The 18,851-nt window shown below is 41.9% G+C and overlaps 1 protein-coding gene across 2 annotated transcripts in view; it reads left to right on the top strand.

Moving 5' to 3' along the window:
- Positions 1-3,100: 3,100 nt before the first annotated feature.
- Positions 3,101-18,851, top strand: part of SVOPL (SVOP like) — a 67,643-nt gene continuing 51,892 nt past the window's right edge. For both annotated transcript variants that reach the window (XM_019452890.2, XM_053897563.1), the window contains exons 1-5: positions 3,101-3,321; positions 3,517-3,608; positions 7,603-7,701; positions 16,397-16,468; positions 17,452-17,576. In XM_019452890.2, the coding sequence (XP_019308435.1) occupies positions 3,240-3,321; positions 3,517-3,608; positions 7,603-7,701; positions 16,397-16,468; positions 17,452-17,576 (470 nt within the window). In that variant the 5' untranslated portion in view covers positions 3,101-3,239. The remainder of the gene's footprint in view (positions 3,322-3,516; positions 3,609-7,602; positions 7,702-16,396; positions 16,469-17,451; positions 17,577-18,851) is intronic.

Genomic DNA, 18,851 nt, shown 5'->3' with positions numbered 1-18,851 from the left:
TAGTACAGTCACAAGGTTGTACAATCATCACCACTATGCCATTCTCATGGAATGGTCTTGTTTTCAAATTTTGATTGAGTTAAATCTGTTACTTGTTCATCTTCCAAATTGTAAGTGTGTTAGTCATAGCCAATTTTTGATGTGTATAGAAGTCCTTTTTATAATCAAAAGAAGGGGATTTTTCCGCTAACTACTTCATTATAAAAGTTACCAGATAAAGAGCACTTCTCCAAAGGGTGTTTGGACAAAGTCTGGAAAGGGAGCGGTAGTTCCAGAACAGTCTGTCTGAATGATTTTCAGGCTCTTACATGGGCTGAGAGGCCAATTATTTTTTACTTTTTCCACTGTGGGAAAGTAACAGCTTTTTGAACTTTTCATGTTTTCCTTTGAGAAAGAGGATTTCATGGACTTACTTCTGAGCATTATTGATCTCTCTCTCATCTGGGAATATTTGTGTCTCTGTGACAGCATTTTAGGAAAATAAATAATAGCTACATTACAGTACAGTTGTTTTGATGTGTATCTTTGGTGTCCCCAACTAGAATAAGGACTCCTTAGGGCAGAGAACATATCAGACCTTCTTTCACCGTCTTTACAGGAGTCCATGCAATACAAGATACAGAGCTGGCCTTTAGCCAACTTAAATGACCTTGATATGTGGCTACAAACTGGTTTGTGGCTAGTTCTTTATGCTGGGGAAAAAATACCTTGGTTTGAGTTCTGATCCTGCTATTTACTAGTGGTCTGACATTGGAAAAGTTATTTTAAAATCTTAGAACTTCACTTTTTGAACTATTTATTTCGAAAAATATTACACATCTTCAAAGGCAGATATTAAATGAACCCCAATGAACCAATCACCCTCCTTCAATAATTTTCCACATACGGCCATTCTTTATTCTTCTATATGCCCATCTACTTCTTATGCACCCTCTCCCACCCTACTATTGAATTATTTTAAAACAAATCCCAGCCATCACATCATTTTGTCCCTAAATATTTAGTATACATATCCCTACGATGTAAGGATTCTTTTTTTCTGCCATAGCCGTAAGATCATTGTCCCACCTAATGGCGTCATCAGAAATTCCTTGATATCATCCAACTTTCATGCTTGTTGACATTGCCCTGATTTTCCTCTCATCGCTTTTTCCTCTCATTCTCTTGGTTGTTGCTGTTTTATAGTCAGTTTATTTGACTGAGGATCCAGATAAGATCAACTCATTTATTTGGTTGATTTGTCACTTTTGTTTTAGTCTACAATTTCCCCTTTCCTCTTTTTAGCTTGCCATTTCTTCATTGAAGAAGTTAGGTGACTTATCTTATACAACTTCCCACATACTGGATTTTGTTTTATCGCATCCACATGGTATGGTCTAATGAGCTTCTTCTTCATCTCCTGCATAAACTGGTAGAGGTAGAGGCTTGATCAGATTCTGGTTCAATTTCTTCTTAGGAGAGTACATCACAGGTGATGTTGTACACTTCCGTCCTATTGCATCTCATCAGGACCACGTGATATCTGACTGTCTCTCAGCAGCATTAAGATTTTTCTGTTTTTTTTTTTTAAGTGTATTTATTTATTTTATGTGTGTGAAAGAGAGAGAGCTGGGGGAAGGGGGAGGCAGAGAGGGAAGAGAGAGAATCACGGAACCCAATACAGGGCTCCATCTCATGAACAGTGACATCATGACCTAAGTGGAAATCAAGAGTCCAATGCTTAACCAACAGAGACACCCAGGCACCCCAGCATTAAGATTTTTCCATGGCTACGGGTGTTATCAGTCTTATCTATCTCTTATCCATCTTTTCATCAGCCTTTCACCTAGTAATTTATCAGCCACTGGTAATCATTGCCTAGATCCATGATTTCACTGAGTTGTAAAATCATAACTTAATTCCATTCATCCTTTTTTTTTCTGCATGTATTAGGTAAAATTAAAAAAAAAACAATTTTCTTTAACAAACTGTTTGGTTCTCTTGAAGTACAAACAACTTACACAAGAAAGACAAGACATTTACTAGTTTTCAGAATAATGAGTTGGTTTCTTAGTATCAAAGGTGATCTGTGAGTTTTTCATTTTAGTGTTGCTGTGAACAATGGATTTTGATATCTTTGATGTGTTTCAATTCTTTGCAGTCATTATTCTTCTTGATGCTTAAATTGTCCCATCTTTGGCCCTTGGGAGCCTTTTCAAGTTGAATCTTGTAATCTTTTGTCACAGCCCCAGGAGTGTTTGATACCTTCCTTGCTGTCTGGTATGACAAGATGTTCCAGGCTCAATTTACACATTTCCTGTCCCAGATCCAGAATTAGCCATTTATCTAAGGCGCCAGGGTTTCTTTTAATGGGAAATAGGAAAGAAAACAATCTGGGCTCTAGGAGTGCTTATTAGTCATCTTTTCCAGGCTCTTCCAGTGGATAATATTAGGAGATATATATATATGTATACAAAATACATAGTGAATTCATATTGGTATTTCCAATTTAAAGTTAGGATTATAAGGTTTTTATATAACTTCTTTAATTTTTGTATCTTTTACACCAAAAGTCTTGGTTCCTAATAATATAATTACTACTTGCTTTCTCCTACAATACATACTAGTATCCAAATAAGGATACCAGTATTATTAGTAACAATCTAATTACTGAGAACAGGTTAGGATTTCCATGTATCCCGCAAGGGATGTAGAGTTAAATTACCATGTCTTAAAGTCATTTGGAAAAGATTTCATTAAGTTGATAGTGAGCTTTCTTTGTTTTATTTTTCTTTTGATTTTTAGAGTTAAGAATCCTTTGGGCTAAATACATAAAGGGGGAGGGGGCTGACAAACAGAAGTGCTCCTGGGTTTCCAGCAGAATGAAATGAAAATGTTGCATAGAAAGCACACTATAAACCACAAGATCTATGGGAATGTAAAGCTCTGCCTACTGTGATTATTGCCCTGTGGCAAAGGCCATCTTCACTCCCAGTTAGAGGATGCTATTGTCCAAGTTGTTCAGAGCTCCCCTGGCCCCTGACTCAGGGTTGATTACTAGCCACTGGGGCCCAATAGTCTCCTTTGGCCATTTGACCTCTCCATGTCTCAGGCTTCTCATTTGGGGAGAAGTTAGAATACCTACCTCATAGATTTTCTGTGTAGATTAAAGGCAAATGTGTACTCTATTACATATTTTTCTTCTTCCCTCTCCTGCTTCCATCAGGGAAGCTGTGTGGGAAATTTAGACCATTTAGAACATGGCAACCAAGCAGACAGAGCCGGTCACCATCATTAGCCTCCAGAAGCTGAGCCTGGAGACCCCAGAGCCACAGCCAAAAGGTAAGAGGATCACGGAAGTCTCATATCCTGAAGCTGCTGCTTAAACCGCCCCCCCCCCATCCCACCCCGTATTTACTAGTTTTTATAAAAACGGACTGGTTTCTCAATATCTTCCTCCTCATTATTAGTGGCAATCCTCCACATACGTTCTCTTTTCACAGAGGCTATTTCTCTCACTCTGCCCTTCCTTGTTAGAGTCAAAGACATTCACCGTGGAAGACGCCGTGGAGACCATTGGATTTGGACGATTCCACATTGCTTTGTTTCTGATCATGGGCAGCACTGGAGTAAGTGCTCCTTGGAGATCATTTGAGTCTCCAAAGCTAATACATTATTGGACACATAGAATTTTCACTGACCTCCAGGTCTGGAGTGTCCATTCAGGGAAGGGAGTGATGGGGAACAGGAATCCTGGGAGGTGGTTAATTCAAAAATAATTTTCATTTTTTTGGTTTGGTCATGAGCAAATAAATTTCTCTGTCTTTATGTTCTGGGAATTCAATATTCATTTTTTTTAAATGTTTATTTTTGAGAGAGAGAGGGAGAGAGAGAGAGAGCGTGAGCAGGGGAGAGGCAGAGAGAGAGGGAGACACGGGACGGAAGCAGGCTCCAGGCTCTGAGCTGTCTGCACAGAGCCTGATGCGGGGCCTGAACCCACAAACTGTGATATCATGACCTGAGCCGAAGTCAGACGCTCAACCGACTGAGCCACTCAGGTGCCCCTTTTCAGTATTCACTTTTATTTATTTATTTTAAATGTTTATTTATTTTGAGAGAGAGCGGGTGTGTTTGTACTTGTGCGTGCATGCGTGCATGCAAGCGCCAGCTGGGGAGGCGCAGAGAGAGAGGGAGAGAGAGAGAGAATCCCAAGTAGGCTCTGTGCTGTCAGCCCAGAGCTGGGCTCAAACTCACGAATCATGAGATCATGACCCGAGCCGAAACCAAAAGTGGGATGCTTAACTGACTGAGCCACCCAGGTGCTCCTCAATATTCATTTTTTTAAATGCTTTAAATCACTTCCTTCGCTGTGAAGAGAGGAGAAAACTAATATTGTTCTAAGAAAAATTAGACACATGGTCCTCACATATTTTGTGCATAAGAATCCCATGGGACACCTGTTGTAATTACAGATTTCCAGAACATTTAAGCGGCACTAATGCAGGTTTGCTATTTACCGTCAGCTGTTATGAGGAAAGAAGAGAGACGTCTCAGCCCCAGGGCTTTTGCTGACAGTGAAACCACTACAGACAAAGCTACTACTCCTTCTTTTTTTGTAGGTGCAGTGAGAATATGTCAGGAATATGATAATAACACCGAGATGGAATGGAAAATCTGAGGGAGGTGGTCCACATGACAGTGGCTTAAGGTGGGAGATAAAGATAGCCAAGAGACCAGTGAATAAATAATAGCCCTGGCCCTCACTCTCTGCTAAGTGGTTTGAGAAAAACGTGGCACTTGACATGTCTGAGGCATCACTCCAAAGCCCCACACTCCCAGGAGACAACTAGGTAAGGAAGGAGAGAAAGGCAAGACACATCCTGGCCCTACTTTTATGATAACCAACAATACAATTTAGAGCATGTCTTCATCTATAAAGTAATATCTCACCTAGGGTCCAGAATGTTAAGATTCCATATTTCAAGGCATGAATGGATATGAATGGCCAGGGTTTTATCCTAACTCTCCTCTACTTTCAACCAGAATATTTCTACTTCTGTTTTTCATATTTGGTTTCCAGTATGGTTTCACTACATGGTCCTCTTGGCTTAAACACTACTAAACTCTCTGCATCTTTTACCTTCAAATATGGCAAGAACCCTGTCTTTTCTTCCATAGCAGTAAGTGAAAAGGATATGCAGAATGTTTTTACCTTCCCAAATCAAACCATCTGTACAAAGAGACTGCATTTTTATTGGTTATTATTTGTATTGGAAGGATGGTACTTGGGGGGATGGTGCCTGGGTGGCTCAGTCAGTTAAGCATCTGACCCTTGATTTTGGCTTTGGTCATGATCTCATGGATTGTGAGTTCGAGCCCTGTGTCAGGCTTTGGGCTGACAGTACAGAGCCAGCTTGGGATTCTCTCTCTCCGTCTCTCTCTGCCCTCCTCTGCTCATTCTTTCTCTCAAAATAAAAATAAACTTAAAAAAAAAAGAAAGATGGGGGCACCTGGGTGGCTCAGTTGGTTGAGCATCCATCTTCGGCTCGGGTCTCATCTCACGGTTTGTGAGTTCTAGCCCCGTGTGGGGCTCTTTGCTGACAACTCAGAGCCTAGAGCCCGCTTTGGATTCTGTATCTCCCTCTCTCTCTCTGCCCCTCCCCCACTCACACTCTGTGTGTGTGTCTCTCCCTCAAAAAATAAATAAACATTTAAAACAAGAAAGATGATGCTATTGTACTCCCTTCCCGAAGGATAGTTACCACCTCTATATAACTAATCCCTGATGTCCAGATCCAGATCCACATCTGTGGAGATTGTATGTCTATTGCCTATTTATACTTGATGTTGTTGTGAAATAGCTTCTGGTTTTCTTTAAGTGTTTTGTAAGTTGCTTCAGTTCTTCCCAATGCATCAAGATAGGAAGGGCTGTTTACCAGGTCTCTTCCTCCCTCCTTCCCCCCTCCCCCCCCCAAAAACTGTTTAATTGGGTGTTGTAACCAAATCACTCCCCTGTTTTTTGGATGGGGCTGCTTTGGATGGATCTTTTCATCAGAATAGGTGTGCTGACAACGACGGGCATGGCTCCTCCAGTCCATGGTCTGTTAAAGTTCTTGGTCAGAGGCAGCGGGAGCAATAGTTGGGTTTCAGGGCCTCACACGACCAGGGTATATGTAATAGCATCACAGCAGCAGCACAGCCTCAGTCTGTGACCAGGCTTCCTGCATCCCGGTGTCCTCTGAGGTCTTCTAAGATCTTCTTTTTCTTTTCTTTTTTTTAATGTTTATTTTTGAGAGAGAGACAGAGCACAAGTGGGAAGGGGCAGGGAGAGAGGGAGACACAGAATTGGAAGCAGGCTCCAGGTTCTGAGCTGTCAGCACAGAGCCTGACATGGGACTTGAACCCATGGACTGTGAGATCATGACCTGAGCCGAAGTCAGATGCACTACTGACGGGGACACCCAGGAGCCTTTAGATCTTCTTATGCAGTGCTGCTCCTTGATGCCCCCTTCCCTAGGTCCTTGCTGGTCCCTCTCCCCTAAGCCTCCTGTATCAGAGTGAGGCAAAGCTTTATCCCTTATTGACTTACTTTCTCCTAAGACCATTTAGAAGGGTGGAGTCCTGATTAATGTTGACCCAACTGCTCTATATTACTGAGAGATGTATAATAAACCAAACATCCATCAGAGGTTGTCATGCCATCTCTTATTTATTATACTTTTTGGGCTAAGACATACCCACTATCTGAACTCTAAGCATGACTGTAATACTCTCCAAGAAGAGACAAGCCTTTACAATACCTTTCCAATTCCCATGTAATAGCTAACACCGTTATACTTCGTTCATCCCAGACCTTCACGTTATAAATATGCAAATATATCATAATACATAATCCACATTACTATCAACTCTTCCCTAGCATCTGCTTCTTCCTTTCCCTGGGAGATAAACTCACTCCATAATGGATTGCAAGAAATAAACAAAGGATGATGCCCAAACTTCCTATTGAAAGAAATATTTAGTAGCACAGCGTACCCTAAGTCTGCTGAATAGACACTCTTTCCTGATGATGAGCTCATTGTTCTGTACATGCTGCTTTACTCTCTTCTAGTTTTCATGAAGCCTGCCTTCTATCTCAGCTTCTTGAGTTCAGAGACTAGTTCACAAATCCATCTGCAAAGGCTATGCCCTGAGACTTTCACAGTCGTGAGTGTGAAGCAGCAAAGCTAGGTTGATGTAGATGCTGGTGATTAGCTAGATTCTTCCACTAGCTAAGTGGCTGCCCCCTCCCCACCCCAATACCCTCATAGTGCTGCCATGCAAATGCATAGATTAGCAACATCACAAAGAGATACGTGTCATAAATCTGTGGGAACCCTCTCAAATTGTTCAAACCATAGCTATTACATCCATGGAAGCCAGAGTTCTACTATACTTCTTTATCCAACTAGAAGGGCCGAGTGAGTTCACAATAGATGCTCCCTAAATGGGGGAAGGGGACGGAGGAGGTTAGGATTAGAAGGATGGGTAGACAGGCACACATGGGCAGAACTGATGAGAAACCAGACAGAATACTAAGAATGTAAGAATACTAAGACATGGAATTCTCTCTCCTTCTTTAAGGTTGCCGAGGCCATGGAGATCATGTTAATAGCAGTCGTGTCTCCTGTCATCCGCTGTGAATGGCAGCTGGAGAATTGGCAGGTGGCATTAGTGACCACGGTGAGTGCCTGCTTTGAATGAACCAACTGAGAACCTAGGATTTCTGTTCCCTTTCCCCCATCCTACAGGGCTGAGAACCAGAGGCTCCCTCCCTGCTTGGTGTGTTGGCTTCCAAAGCTCATGGGTTGTCAGGGTCAAACTACCATTTTAGGTCTTTCTCTGTTTTTTTTTTTTTTTTTTCTCTCTTTTCCTGTAGGGAGCACAACCTTGAACTACTTATTTTCTAGCCTCTAGCAAGAGGTTAGACAAGACAAATGCAAATCAGAGAGAGTAGCCCTTAAGTCATGGATTAGTTATGGTTTGAGTCAGACTGCAAATTAGTTGAACCGTAGTCACTTAGGCAATCATCAGATCACCCTCACTGCAGTGAACTCTATTATGCATTCAACTTTCCTCAAAGATGATTATGAATAGCCTTATGAATTGCACCCCAAGGTTTGCTACAGAGGGAATTAAGGATATTATATATCATTCTTTCAAAAGATATTTATTAAGTGCCAATTGATTGCCAGCAGGCTGTGTGCAGGCATGAGTGTTGGAGGGAGTGCAGGCAGTTCCGTGTTGCTTGAATAGAAAGTCAGGAAGAGAGCGCAGTATGAGACAAGGCTGCAGAGACAGGTGGGGACCAGAAGCATCTTGGAGTCCGTGCATGGACTCCATTCTGGAGACTACTGTAGGCTCCCGTGCCCCAACTTGCATCAGCATGTGCAAATTCTCCAAGCAAAAAATAGTTGGCCTATATAATAGTTTTTCAAATTACTGTTTTATGTAACAGGAATCAATTTCACCCAAACACATCATTGACTTCATAGTTGTCATGTGTTTCTCATTAAATGGATATTAAAGTATACTTCCCATCATGCACAGCTCTGGTAAATCTATTTCTTTTTTTTTAATCTTGAAAGAGGTTCTTCATGCTTAAAAATGTTGGAGGCCACACTGTGGATGACAGGGAGCCATTCATGGGCTTTAAGGAGGGACACACACGGTCAGCTTTCCAAAAGCTCTGAGGAGATAAGGTTGGACGGTAGATAAGTTAGTGGTGGTAAAGCAGCAGAGTGAGTGGAGGTGAGGAAGCGTGTTCTGGAAGTATTTGAGAGGTCACATCAGCCAAGGAGGCAAAAGAAACACAAGGTGAGAAGTGGAGAATTGACTTACTTGGGTATTGAAGCTGGTTTTCATGAAGGCAGGACTTAAGAGAGAACTCTGATGAGCCAGGTGCCAAGATTCTCACTGAAATGGGAGTGTCAAGGGCAGGTGGGCGGTGATGGGTATGGGATACAGAGTCACATGGCAGAGTTCTTGAAAGAGGGTGAGGCTCTGTAAGAGAGTAAGAGTTATGACCTGAAATTGGCCATGGAGAATGCTGGAAGTTATCCCCATCCCCCTTGCCTTCTGCGGGTTATGGGCAGAGAGCAGCCTTCGCTGCAGAAGACTTCTGGGGAAGGGCTGTCCCCTCCTCACACTGGGGAATTCTTGACCTGGGAATTCTCATCTGTGTTGGGAACCAGGAACCTCCTTCTCACCTCGGGGACTGATCTGAGTTCTCTCAGATGACATATAATGTCCACCCAGTTGTGTTTCTCTCTTTGTCATGGAGGCCTCAGTCCCAGCAGCACATGTACAGATGTGCTTATTTTCTTACATCCATTTCCCTCTTTACAGTTTCTTTTTAAATTTTGTTGCACTTTTTCCTTTTTTTTTTTTTTTTAAGTTCTAGTACTTTGGGGGCATGTGGGTGGCTCAGTTGGTTGAACACCTGGCTCTTGGTTTCAGCTCAGTTCTGATCTCAGGATTTGGGTGATCAAGCCCTGCGTCAGGCTCCATGCTGCCATTGAGGAGCCTGCTTGGAATTCTCTCTCTCCCTCTCTCTCTCTCTCTGTGCTCCCCACCCCCCCCCCCCGCCAATTACATGCTCTGTCTCTCTCAAAATAAATAAACTTAAAAAAATTTATAGTACTTTTTTAGTCTGGAAAACCTCCAAAAGCATGGAGGTTAAAGAATACCCTACTAAAGAATGAATGGGTCAACCAGGCGATTAGAGAAGAAATTAAAAAATATATGGAAACAAATGAAAATGAAAATACAACAATCCAAATGCCTTGGGATGCAGTGAAGGCAGTTCTGAGAGGAAGCTACATTGCAGTCCAGGCCTATCTCAAGAAGCAAGAAAAATCCCAAATACAAAATCTAACAGCACACCTACAGAAACTAGAAGCAGAACAGCAAAGACATCCCAAACCCAGAATGAGAGAAATAATAAAGATCAGAGCAGAAACAAACAATCTAGGATCTAAAAAAAAAACAGTAGAGCAGATCAATGAAACCAAGAGTTGGTTTTTTGAAAAAATAAACAAAATTGATAAACCTCTAGCTAGTCTTCTCAAAAAGAAAAGGGAGATGACCCAAATAGGTCAAATCATGAATGCAAATGGAATTATTATAACCAATACCACAGAAATACAAGCAGTTATCAGGGAATATGATGGAAAATTATATGCCAACAAACTGGACAACCTGGAAGAAATGGACAAATTCCTAAGCACCCACACACTTCCAAAACTCAAACAGGAAGAAATAGAAAATTTGAACAGACCCATACGTAGTGAAGAAATTGAATCAGTTATCAAAAATCCCCCAACAAATAAGAGTCCAGGACCAGATGGCTTCCCTGGAGAATTCTACCAGACATTTAAAGCAGAGATAATACCTATCCTTCTCAAGCTGTTCCAAAAAATAGAAAGGGAAGGAAAACTTCCAGGCTCATTCTATGAAGCCAGCATTACTTTGATTCCCAAACCAGACAGAGACTCAGCAAAAAAAGAGAACAACAGGCCAATATCCATGATGAATATGGATGCAAAACTTCTCAACAAGATACGAGCAAACCAAATTCAACAGCATATAAAAAGAATTATTCATCATGATCAAGTGGGATTCATTCCTGGGCTGCAGGGCTAGTTCAACATTCACAAATCAATCAATGTGATACATCACATTAATAAAAGAAAAGAAAAGAACCATATGATCCTGTCAATCAATGCAGAAAAAGCATTTGACAAAATTCAGCATTCTTTCCTAATAAAAACCCTCGAGAAAGTTGGGATAGAAGGAACATACTTAAACATCATAAAAGCCATTTATGAAAAGCCCACAGCTAATATCATCATCAATGGGGAAAAACTGAGAGCTTTCCCCCTGAGATCAGGAACACAGCAGGGATGTCCACTCTCACCGCTGTTGTTTAACATAGTGTTGGAAGTTCTAGCATCAGCAATCAGACAACAAAAGGAAATCAAAGACATCAAAATTGGCAAAGATGAAGTCAAGCTTTCACTTTTTGCAGATGACATGATATTATACATGGAAAACCCGATAGACTCCACCAAAAGTCTGCTAGACCTGATACGTGAATTCAGCAAAGTCGCAGGATACAAAATCAATGTACAGAAATCAGTTGCATTCTATACACTAGTAATGAAGCAACAGAAAGACAAATACAGAAACTGATCCCATTCTCAATTGCACCAAGAATCATAAAATACCTAGGAATAAACCTAGCCAAAGATGTAAAAGATCTGTATGCTGAAAACTATAGAAAGCTTATGAAGGAAATTGAAGAAGATACAAAGAAATGGAAAAACATTCTGTGCTCATGGATTGGAAGAATAAATATTGTTAAAATGTCAATACCACCCAAAGCAATCTACACATTCAGTGCCATCCCAATCAAAATTGCACCAGCATTCTTCTCGAAGCTCAAAGAAGCAATCCTAAAATTTGTATGGAACCACAAAAGACTCCAAATAGCCAAAGTAATATTGGAGAAGAAAACCAAAGCGGGAGGCATCACAATCCCAGACTTTAGCCTCTACTACAAAGCTGTAATCACCAAGACAGCATGGTATTGGCACAAAAACAGACACATAGATCAATGGAATAGCATAGAGACTCCAGAATTGGACCCACAAAAGTATGGCCAACTAATCTTTGACAAAGCAGGAAAGAATATCCAATGGAAAAAAGACAGTCTCTTTAACAAATGGTGCTGGGAGAACTGGACAGCAACATGAAGAAGGTTGAAACTAGACCACTTTCTCACACCATTCACAAAAATAAGCTCAAAATGGATGAAGGATCTGAATGTGAGACAGGAAACCATCAAGACTCTAGAGGAGAAAGCAGGAAAAAACCTCTCTGACCTCAGCCGTAGCAATTTCTTACTTGACACATCCCCAAAGGCAAGGGAATTAAAAGCAATTTCTTACTTGGCACATCCCCAATAGTTCATTGGGACCTCGTGAACATAAAAATTTTCTGCACTGCAAAGGAAACAATCAGCAAAACTAAAAGGCAACCGAAGGAATGGGAAAAGATATTTGCAAATGACATATCGGACAAAGGGCTAGTATCTAAAATCTGTAAAGAACTCACCAAACTCCACACCCAAAAAACAAATAATCCATGAAGAAATGGGCAGAAGACATGAATAGACACTTCTCTAAAGAAGACATCCAGATGGCCAACAGGCACTTGAAAAGATGCTCAACATCACTCCTCATCAGGGAAATACAAATCAAAAACACGCTGAGATACCACCTCACGCCAGTCAGAGTGGCTAAAATGAACAAATCAGGAGACTATAGATGCTGGCGAGGATGTGGAGAAAGGGGAAACTTCTTGCACTGCTGGTGGGAATGAAAACTGGTGCAGCCGCTCTGGAAAACAGTGTGGAGGTTCCTCAAAAAATTAAAAATAGATCTACCCTATGACCCAGCAGTAGCACTGCTAGGAATTTCCCCAAGGGATACAGGAGTACTGATGCATAGGGGCACTTGTACCCCAATGTTTATAGCAGCACTTTCAACAATAGCCAAATTATGGAAAGAGCCTAAATGTCCATCAACTGATGAATGCATAAAGAAACTGTGGTTTATATACACAATGGAATACTAGTTGGCAATGAGAAAGAATGAAATATGGCCTTTTGTAGCAACGTGGATGGAACTGGTGACTATTATGTTAAGTGAAATAAGTCAGGCAGAGAACGACAGATACCATATGTTTTCACTCTTATGTGGATCCTGAGAAACTTAACAGAAGACCGGGGGGAGATGAAGGGGGGAAAAAGTTACAGAGAGGGAAGGAGGCAAACCATAAGAGACTCTTAAATACTGAGAATAAACTGAGGGCTGATGGGGAGTGGGAGAGAGGGGAAGGTGGGTGATGGGCATTGAGGAGGGCCCCTGCTGGGAGGAGCACTGGGTGTTATATGGAAACCAATTTGACAAATTATATATATATATATATATATATATATGTAATTTTCTATTACATTTTTTAAAGTTTATTTATTTATTTTGAGAGAGAGAGAGAGAGCGAGTGAGAGAGTACCAGCAGGGAAGGGGCAGAGAGAGAGGGAGAGAGACAGAATCCCAAGCAGTTTCCACCAACCGTGAGATCATGACCTGAGCTGAAGTCAAGAGTCAACCGCTTAACTGACTGAGCCACCCAGGCACCCCCGAAGTTCTACTACTTTTAGAAAAGGGAAGGGGTATAAATAAAAATAGCTGAAGACCTTACCTGGGCTTGTAATTAAGTGGCTCAGCCATTTTTCATTTTCTTCTATGTACAAAAGTTAGTTGCAATTTTGAGAGCATTGCTTGTCGATCCTGGACCCGTAGAGTGACTGTTGTAAGGTTTCGTGTAATGATAGCTGCACATGCCCCGGCTGGTTTTGTGGCCACACACGTCTTGATTCCCGAGGATGCTGGGAGGTCCAGCTGCGGTGTTTGCATCTGTCACCTCATGGAACTATATTATATGGTTCACTTTTGACACTTACAACTGACATTTCATTGGTTGGGTTTATGTTGTTCTCGGTGGCATCTAAGGAGGCTCCCTAACATCAGCAGTAACATGACTTCCTTATTAGGTGGGTCCCCTCTCCAAGAACTGTCCTCTAGGGAATTCAAGTCACCCCTGATGAGACCATTTCTTGCTCAGAGTTCCTGGCCGACTACCATTCTTTAGTGTCTGTCATCCTGGCTGTGAGCCCCATCCACCGTGGGCAACTGTGCTCTGGGCTCACTGACCACAGCCTTGCTTACAAGGAGGGGCCCAGACTGATTCAGCCAAGTGGCCACATGTTCACCATCTCCCAGGCTTCCCTTTCCCCAACCCCAACACCACCTTCTGGTCAGCCTGGCCCGAGAAGTTAATTGTAAAACCTTGAGGAAGGTGGATGAATTACGGTTCCTCGTGTTTTGTGACTGAAGAAACAAAACTTCATGAGGTGTGTGAAACAGAAATAGAAGAGTCATTTCTATGCTAGAAATAAGGGCCTGCAGAAAAGGCAGACCCCTTGGAAGAGAGGGGGGAGAGGCAGGGAGAAAGAGAGAGAGTTTTGTGTCTTCCAGCCTCTGTGTGCTTTTCCAACAGGATCAGCATTCACAAGCTTTGGGGTTCACACAGGCTTTGAGTCAAGGTTTGTGCTCCAGATATGCTTAATAATAAAAAACTCAGCCTTAGGAAAGTCATTTCTTTATCCTGAATGGAAAGAAAACAGGAAAGAAAAAAAAAGACAACTGCCACTGATGGGAGCGAACAGAGGAAACTTTAAATTTAATCTTATTTGACTCTTTCCTTCACCTTTATTAAATAGTTAATTAAATTTAATCTGGTTGCAACTTAGATGCAACATAGCACCTCAATGAACAAAAATGTTTTAAATCCAAAGAGCCACTTTCCTCTCTGCCCTGGGTGGTTTATGTATGACTTCCTTTTATTCAAGTCTGGTCAAGTCGTCTTCCCTCTTGGAGGGAGTTTGATAACTCCATGATAGAAACTGCTTAATTTCAGGGATACCCAAATTTTGAGATTCACCAACTGATATGATTTTTTTTGTAGTTTTCACACCCAGCACAGAGCCCAATGCAGGACTTGAACTCAGGATCTGAGATCAGGACCTGAGCCGAGATCAAGAGTTGATGCTTAACTGACTAAGCCACCAGGCACCCCACTGACATGATTTTTTTCTTAAGTTTGCAAAAAATTAATTTTTTTTTTATTTTTGAGAGAGAGGGGGGAGGCAGAGAGAGGGAGGGAGAGAATCCCAAATAGGCTCCACACTGTCAGCGCGGAGCCTGATGTGGGGCTTGAACTCATGAACTATGAGATCATGACCTGAGCTGAAATCAAGAGTCAGATACTTAACCAACTGAGCCACCCATGTGCCCCTGATATAATTATTTTTTAACTGGTATAATTTTTTTTTAACTGAGTGGCTGACATAGGGTTGACATTAATACACACACACACGCACATATACACACACACACACATATTTGATAATTGATAATTAAGGTCATTAGACAATGAGAAAGAGGTAAAAAATCTTGCTATCAGCTATCATCTTTCAAAAAAAAAGTGCACATTGGGGCACCTGGGTGGCTCAGTTGGTTGAGTGTCCGACTTCAGCTCAGGTCATGATCTCACAGTCCATGAGTTCAAGCCCCGTGTCAGGCTCTGTGCTGACTGCTCAGAGCCTGGAGTCTGTTTCAGATTCTGTGTCTCCTCCTCTCTCTGCCCCTCCCATGCTCATGCTCTATCTCTCTCTGTCTCTCAATAATAAATAAATGTTAAGAAAAAAAAAATTTAAAAGAAAAAGTGCACATTAATACCAACAATCAGAAAGAAAATATTCCAGAATAAAAAGTCTTGGCATTTAGAAAGCACTGACTTCTTCCCTCCCCCCCGCCCCCCCTTCTATCCTGGAAAGTACAGTGCACAGAGGAAAAACATGGCTTTGTATTCAAGAATAGATATGGGTTGTTGTTTTCTTTTTTAATATAGTTCCCAGTGGAAGAAATGTGTTTGAGTCTTCCTTAAGATGAGTAGGGAAGGGAGAAAGAAAGAAAGCAAAGCAGGCAGAGAGAAACAGCTCTCTTATTGAAAAAGTTTTAGAAATGCAAGCTAACACCTTTCCTTTGATTACCCTAGAGGCAATCAGTCGGAGATCTTACTAGGAAGGAAAGCTAGTGAAGCCTGGAACTGCTTGAAAGAAGAAAAATAAGTAGCCTAAAGGCACAGACATCAGATCACAGCTCAGGCTGAGTTAAAATGCTGGTAATCATATCTAGCTTCTTGAATTTTATCAGTGTAGGACAAGCCATTGTGAGAGCAAGTGAGGAAAAGAAATAGATTTGTATTAGTTTTGAAGAGTGTTTCTAAATGATTCTTTTGGTGTTTGTTTAAAGTTTCTGTTTACCTGTGAGAACACAAAGGAAAATTGCTTCTAGAAGTCTCAACTTACGTGTGGAATAAGGCAGGTCGTGAATGACTGGAGTTTTTTTTTTTTAATTCTTAAAATGGAAATTCACGATGATACATCTGAGTAGAATGAGGCCAGTGCCATCATCTTGGATCAGAGGGGAAGCAGTGACCTGTTCCTTCGACTCCTGTTTCCACCTGGAGGCAGTGTCTCCAGGTGTGGGGTGAGCCAAGGGGAGACGTCAGCCTCTGGAGCCCTGAACATGTTAACCAGAGACAGGAAAGTTTTGTGAACACACATTCTTCACTTTCCTTTACCTTCACACGCTTCCAGTCGACTTTTCGTTAAAATGGAGGAATGGGAAACGGAGTAAGCAGCATATTAGCCTGCCCACAGGATAATTTTTTCTCACTCCACCTCCAGATGGTGTTTTTTGGCTACATGGTATTCAGCATCGTCTTTGGCCTTCTGGCTGACAGATATGGCCGCTGGAAGGTAGGTTGGCCTTGAAGAAGGATTTGTAATTCTCTTTTATGTTTTCCTTTGTGATGATGCCACCACTGCTTCTCTCTCTCTTTTTTAAAAAAATATTTATTTTGGGAAAGAGAGAGAGAGTGTGTGTGGGGGGGGGAGGGGGGGGACAGAGAGAGAGGGAGAGAGAATCCCAAGCTCAAACTCACAAACTGTGAAATCATGATCTGAGCTGAAACCAAGAGTTGGATGCTTTCCTGACTGAACCACCCAGGTGCCCCTGATCATTTTCATTCCAGAAATCTAGCCTGTTTGGATCACCAGAGAACCACAGAGATTTATGCACAGACATTGTCACAGCTAATTGTAATAGTGAGAAAACCTCAGCATTAAACTATAGGGGACGGGTTTATGCATTGTATTATGTATTCTAGTCCTTCTTTCCATTGGAATATTTTGCAGCCATTAAAAATATTTTTTCCCTTTCAAACAGGGAAAATAGAATAAAAACATGTTAACAGTATTTTCTTTCGGTTGGGGAGTCAAGCAAGTCAAGCAAGATTTAAATATTTTGTTTTTCTCTTTTTCTTCCATATTCTCTACTGTGAATTTGTACTATTCTTAAAGTACGAAGAAAAAGAGAAAAAGCAATTACTGAAAATTTTCTCCTCATGCCCATTCCAAGACCGTGCTTCACGGTGCTCTAGTGAGGGCAATTTTTTGCACCCTGATTTACAAGTTTAGGCTCCTGTCACCTGTCAGGGTGGAGGCAGTTGGGCGGTTTTGACACATGGTGTAAATTTGGAACGCCTGGGCTTTCAGGCACTACAGTGGCACTGTTTGTGTCGCTTGAAGATCCGGAGAGATTGGTGATCTGCCTGTGCATTAGCTCCTCAGAGAAGCAAGTGTCCGGATGGAAATTACGAAATCACCTTCGGAAGTTAAATTTTCTCCTGTGCCTTCCTTTGATGCAGGCCCCATTAATAAGTCTCCTTTTGTTGCTTTAGATTTTGTTCATCTCGTTCCTGTGGGGAGCTTACTTCTCCTTGCTGACCTCTTTCTCTCCCTCGTACATCTGGTTTGTCTTCCTGCGGACAATGGTGGGCTGTGGTGTGTCTGGCCATGCACAAGGGTAAAGACTTCAGCTGGGGGATGCTTGACAGGAGGATGTGTACACCCCCAGATACTTACACACACTCTGTGGTCAATGGGTCAATAGCATCAATAAGTTGCAGATGGATAAGACCCCACTTGGGCTAATTTTTCAGCGAATGACTGGTTGATTGATTGATTGATTGATTGAAGTGATGGCTGCTAAGAGCTATTTGCTCATTAAATGACGTTTGTTTGATGGTGAGGCCAGCAGAGTGCACTAGATTGAACGTGTGTCAACTTTTCCGTCCCTAAGGTTGATCTTTATCTCGTTAGACGAAATGCTAGGCAGAAGTGCTGTATGAGGTAGGAAACAAATGCAATCTATTCATTTCTTGAGGATTTGTTGCAAGAGTTTAGTTTGATCAGAAGCCCCTTTCACATTTAGGAGTCACTGTGTGTGTGTGTGTGTGTGTGTGTGTGTGTGTGTGTGTGTGTGTGTTTCAATGTTTATTTATTTTTGAGAGAGAGACAGAGTGCAAGTGGGGAGTGCAGAGAGAGAGAGAGAGGGAGACACAGAATCCAAAGCAGGCTCCAGGCTCCGAGCTGTCAGCACAGAGCCCGACGCGGGGCTCAAACTCACCAACCTTGAGATCATGACCCGAGCCGAAGTTGGACGCTTAACCGACTGAGCCACCCAGGCGGCCCTAGGAGTCACTGTTTTAAAGTGCCCTTGCCCTGTGAAGGAAGACTGTGTCTAAGTGCATTTGCAAAGCAGAGGGGGAATGCTGAACCAGATTGTGGCTGCTTGTCCTCATCTGCCCCGGGATAAGTGCATGGTGTCTTCTGGGCCTGGGCATGGGAAAGGTGTTCCATTGAATGTTCAGCAATTTGGAGCCTCCCTTAAATTAACAGGGCCCCTCAGGCTACTCTCTCCTGGGTGCCTTGGAGCAAGTTACCCTTAGAATATATTAGGAGATATCAAAGCACCTAACTATTACCTTAATGTGTTGAGGAAAGACTATTCTTCCCTGGGGCATAAATTAAGCCCCACTCTGAGCTTTGGAGCCCTACAGGAGTAGAAGTGAGCTGGAATTTTAAAACATCCCTCAGGAAGGAGCAATAAAGCTACCAAGAAAGCCCAAACCCTGGTTAATAACCGCAACAGAGAAGGGCAATTAGAAAACTGACGGAATATGATTCTCTTTATTTGTCTATACACAAAATTAATATGTACTTTATTAGAAACCAGTGCTTTGACTGTCATCATTTGTTGTGGCAACTATTTACTTCCTTTCAGGTGTATTTTAATTTC

The sequence above is a fragment of the Panthera pardus genome, unplaced genomic scaffold (genome assembly GCF_024362965.1).
Source record: "Panthera pardus isolate Hobbes unplaced genomic scaffold, ASM2436296v1 HiC_scaffold_8, whole genome shotgun sequence".
Taxonomy (NCBI): Eukaryota; Metazoa; Chordata; class Mammalia; order Carnivora; family Felidae; genus Panthera; species Panthera pardus.
The sequence above is the reverse complement of the archived record's forward strand: the minus strand, read 5'-3'. Positions and strand labels throughout refer to the sequence as shown.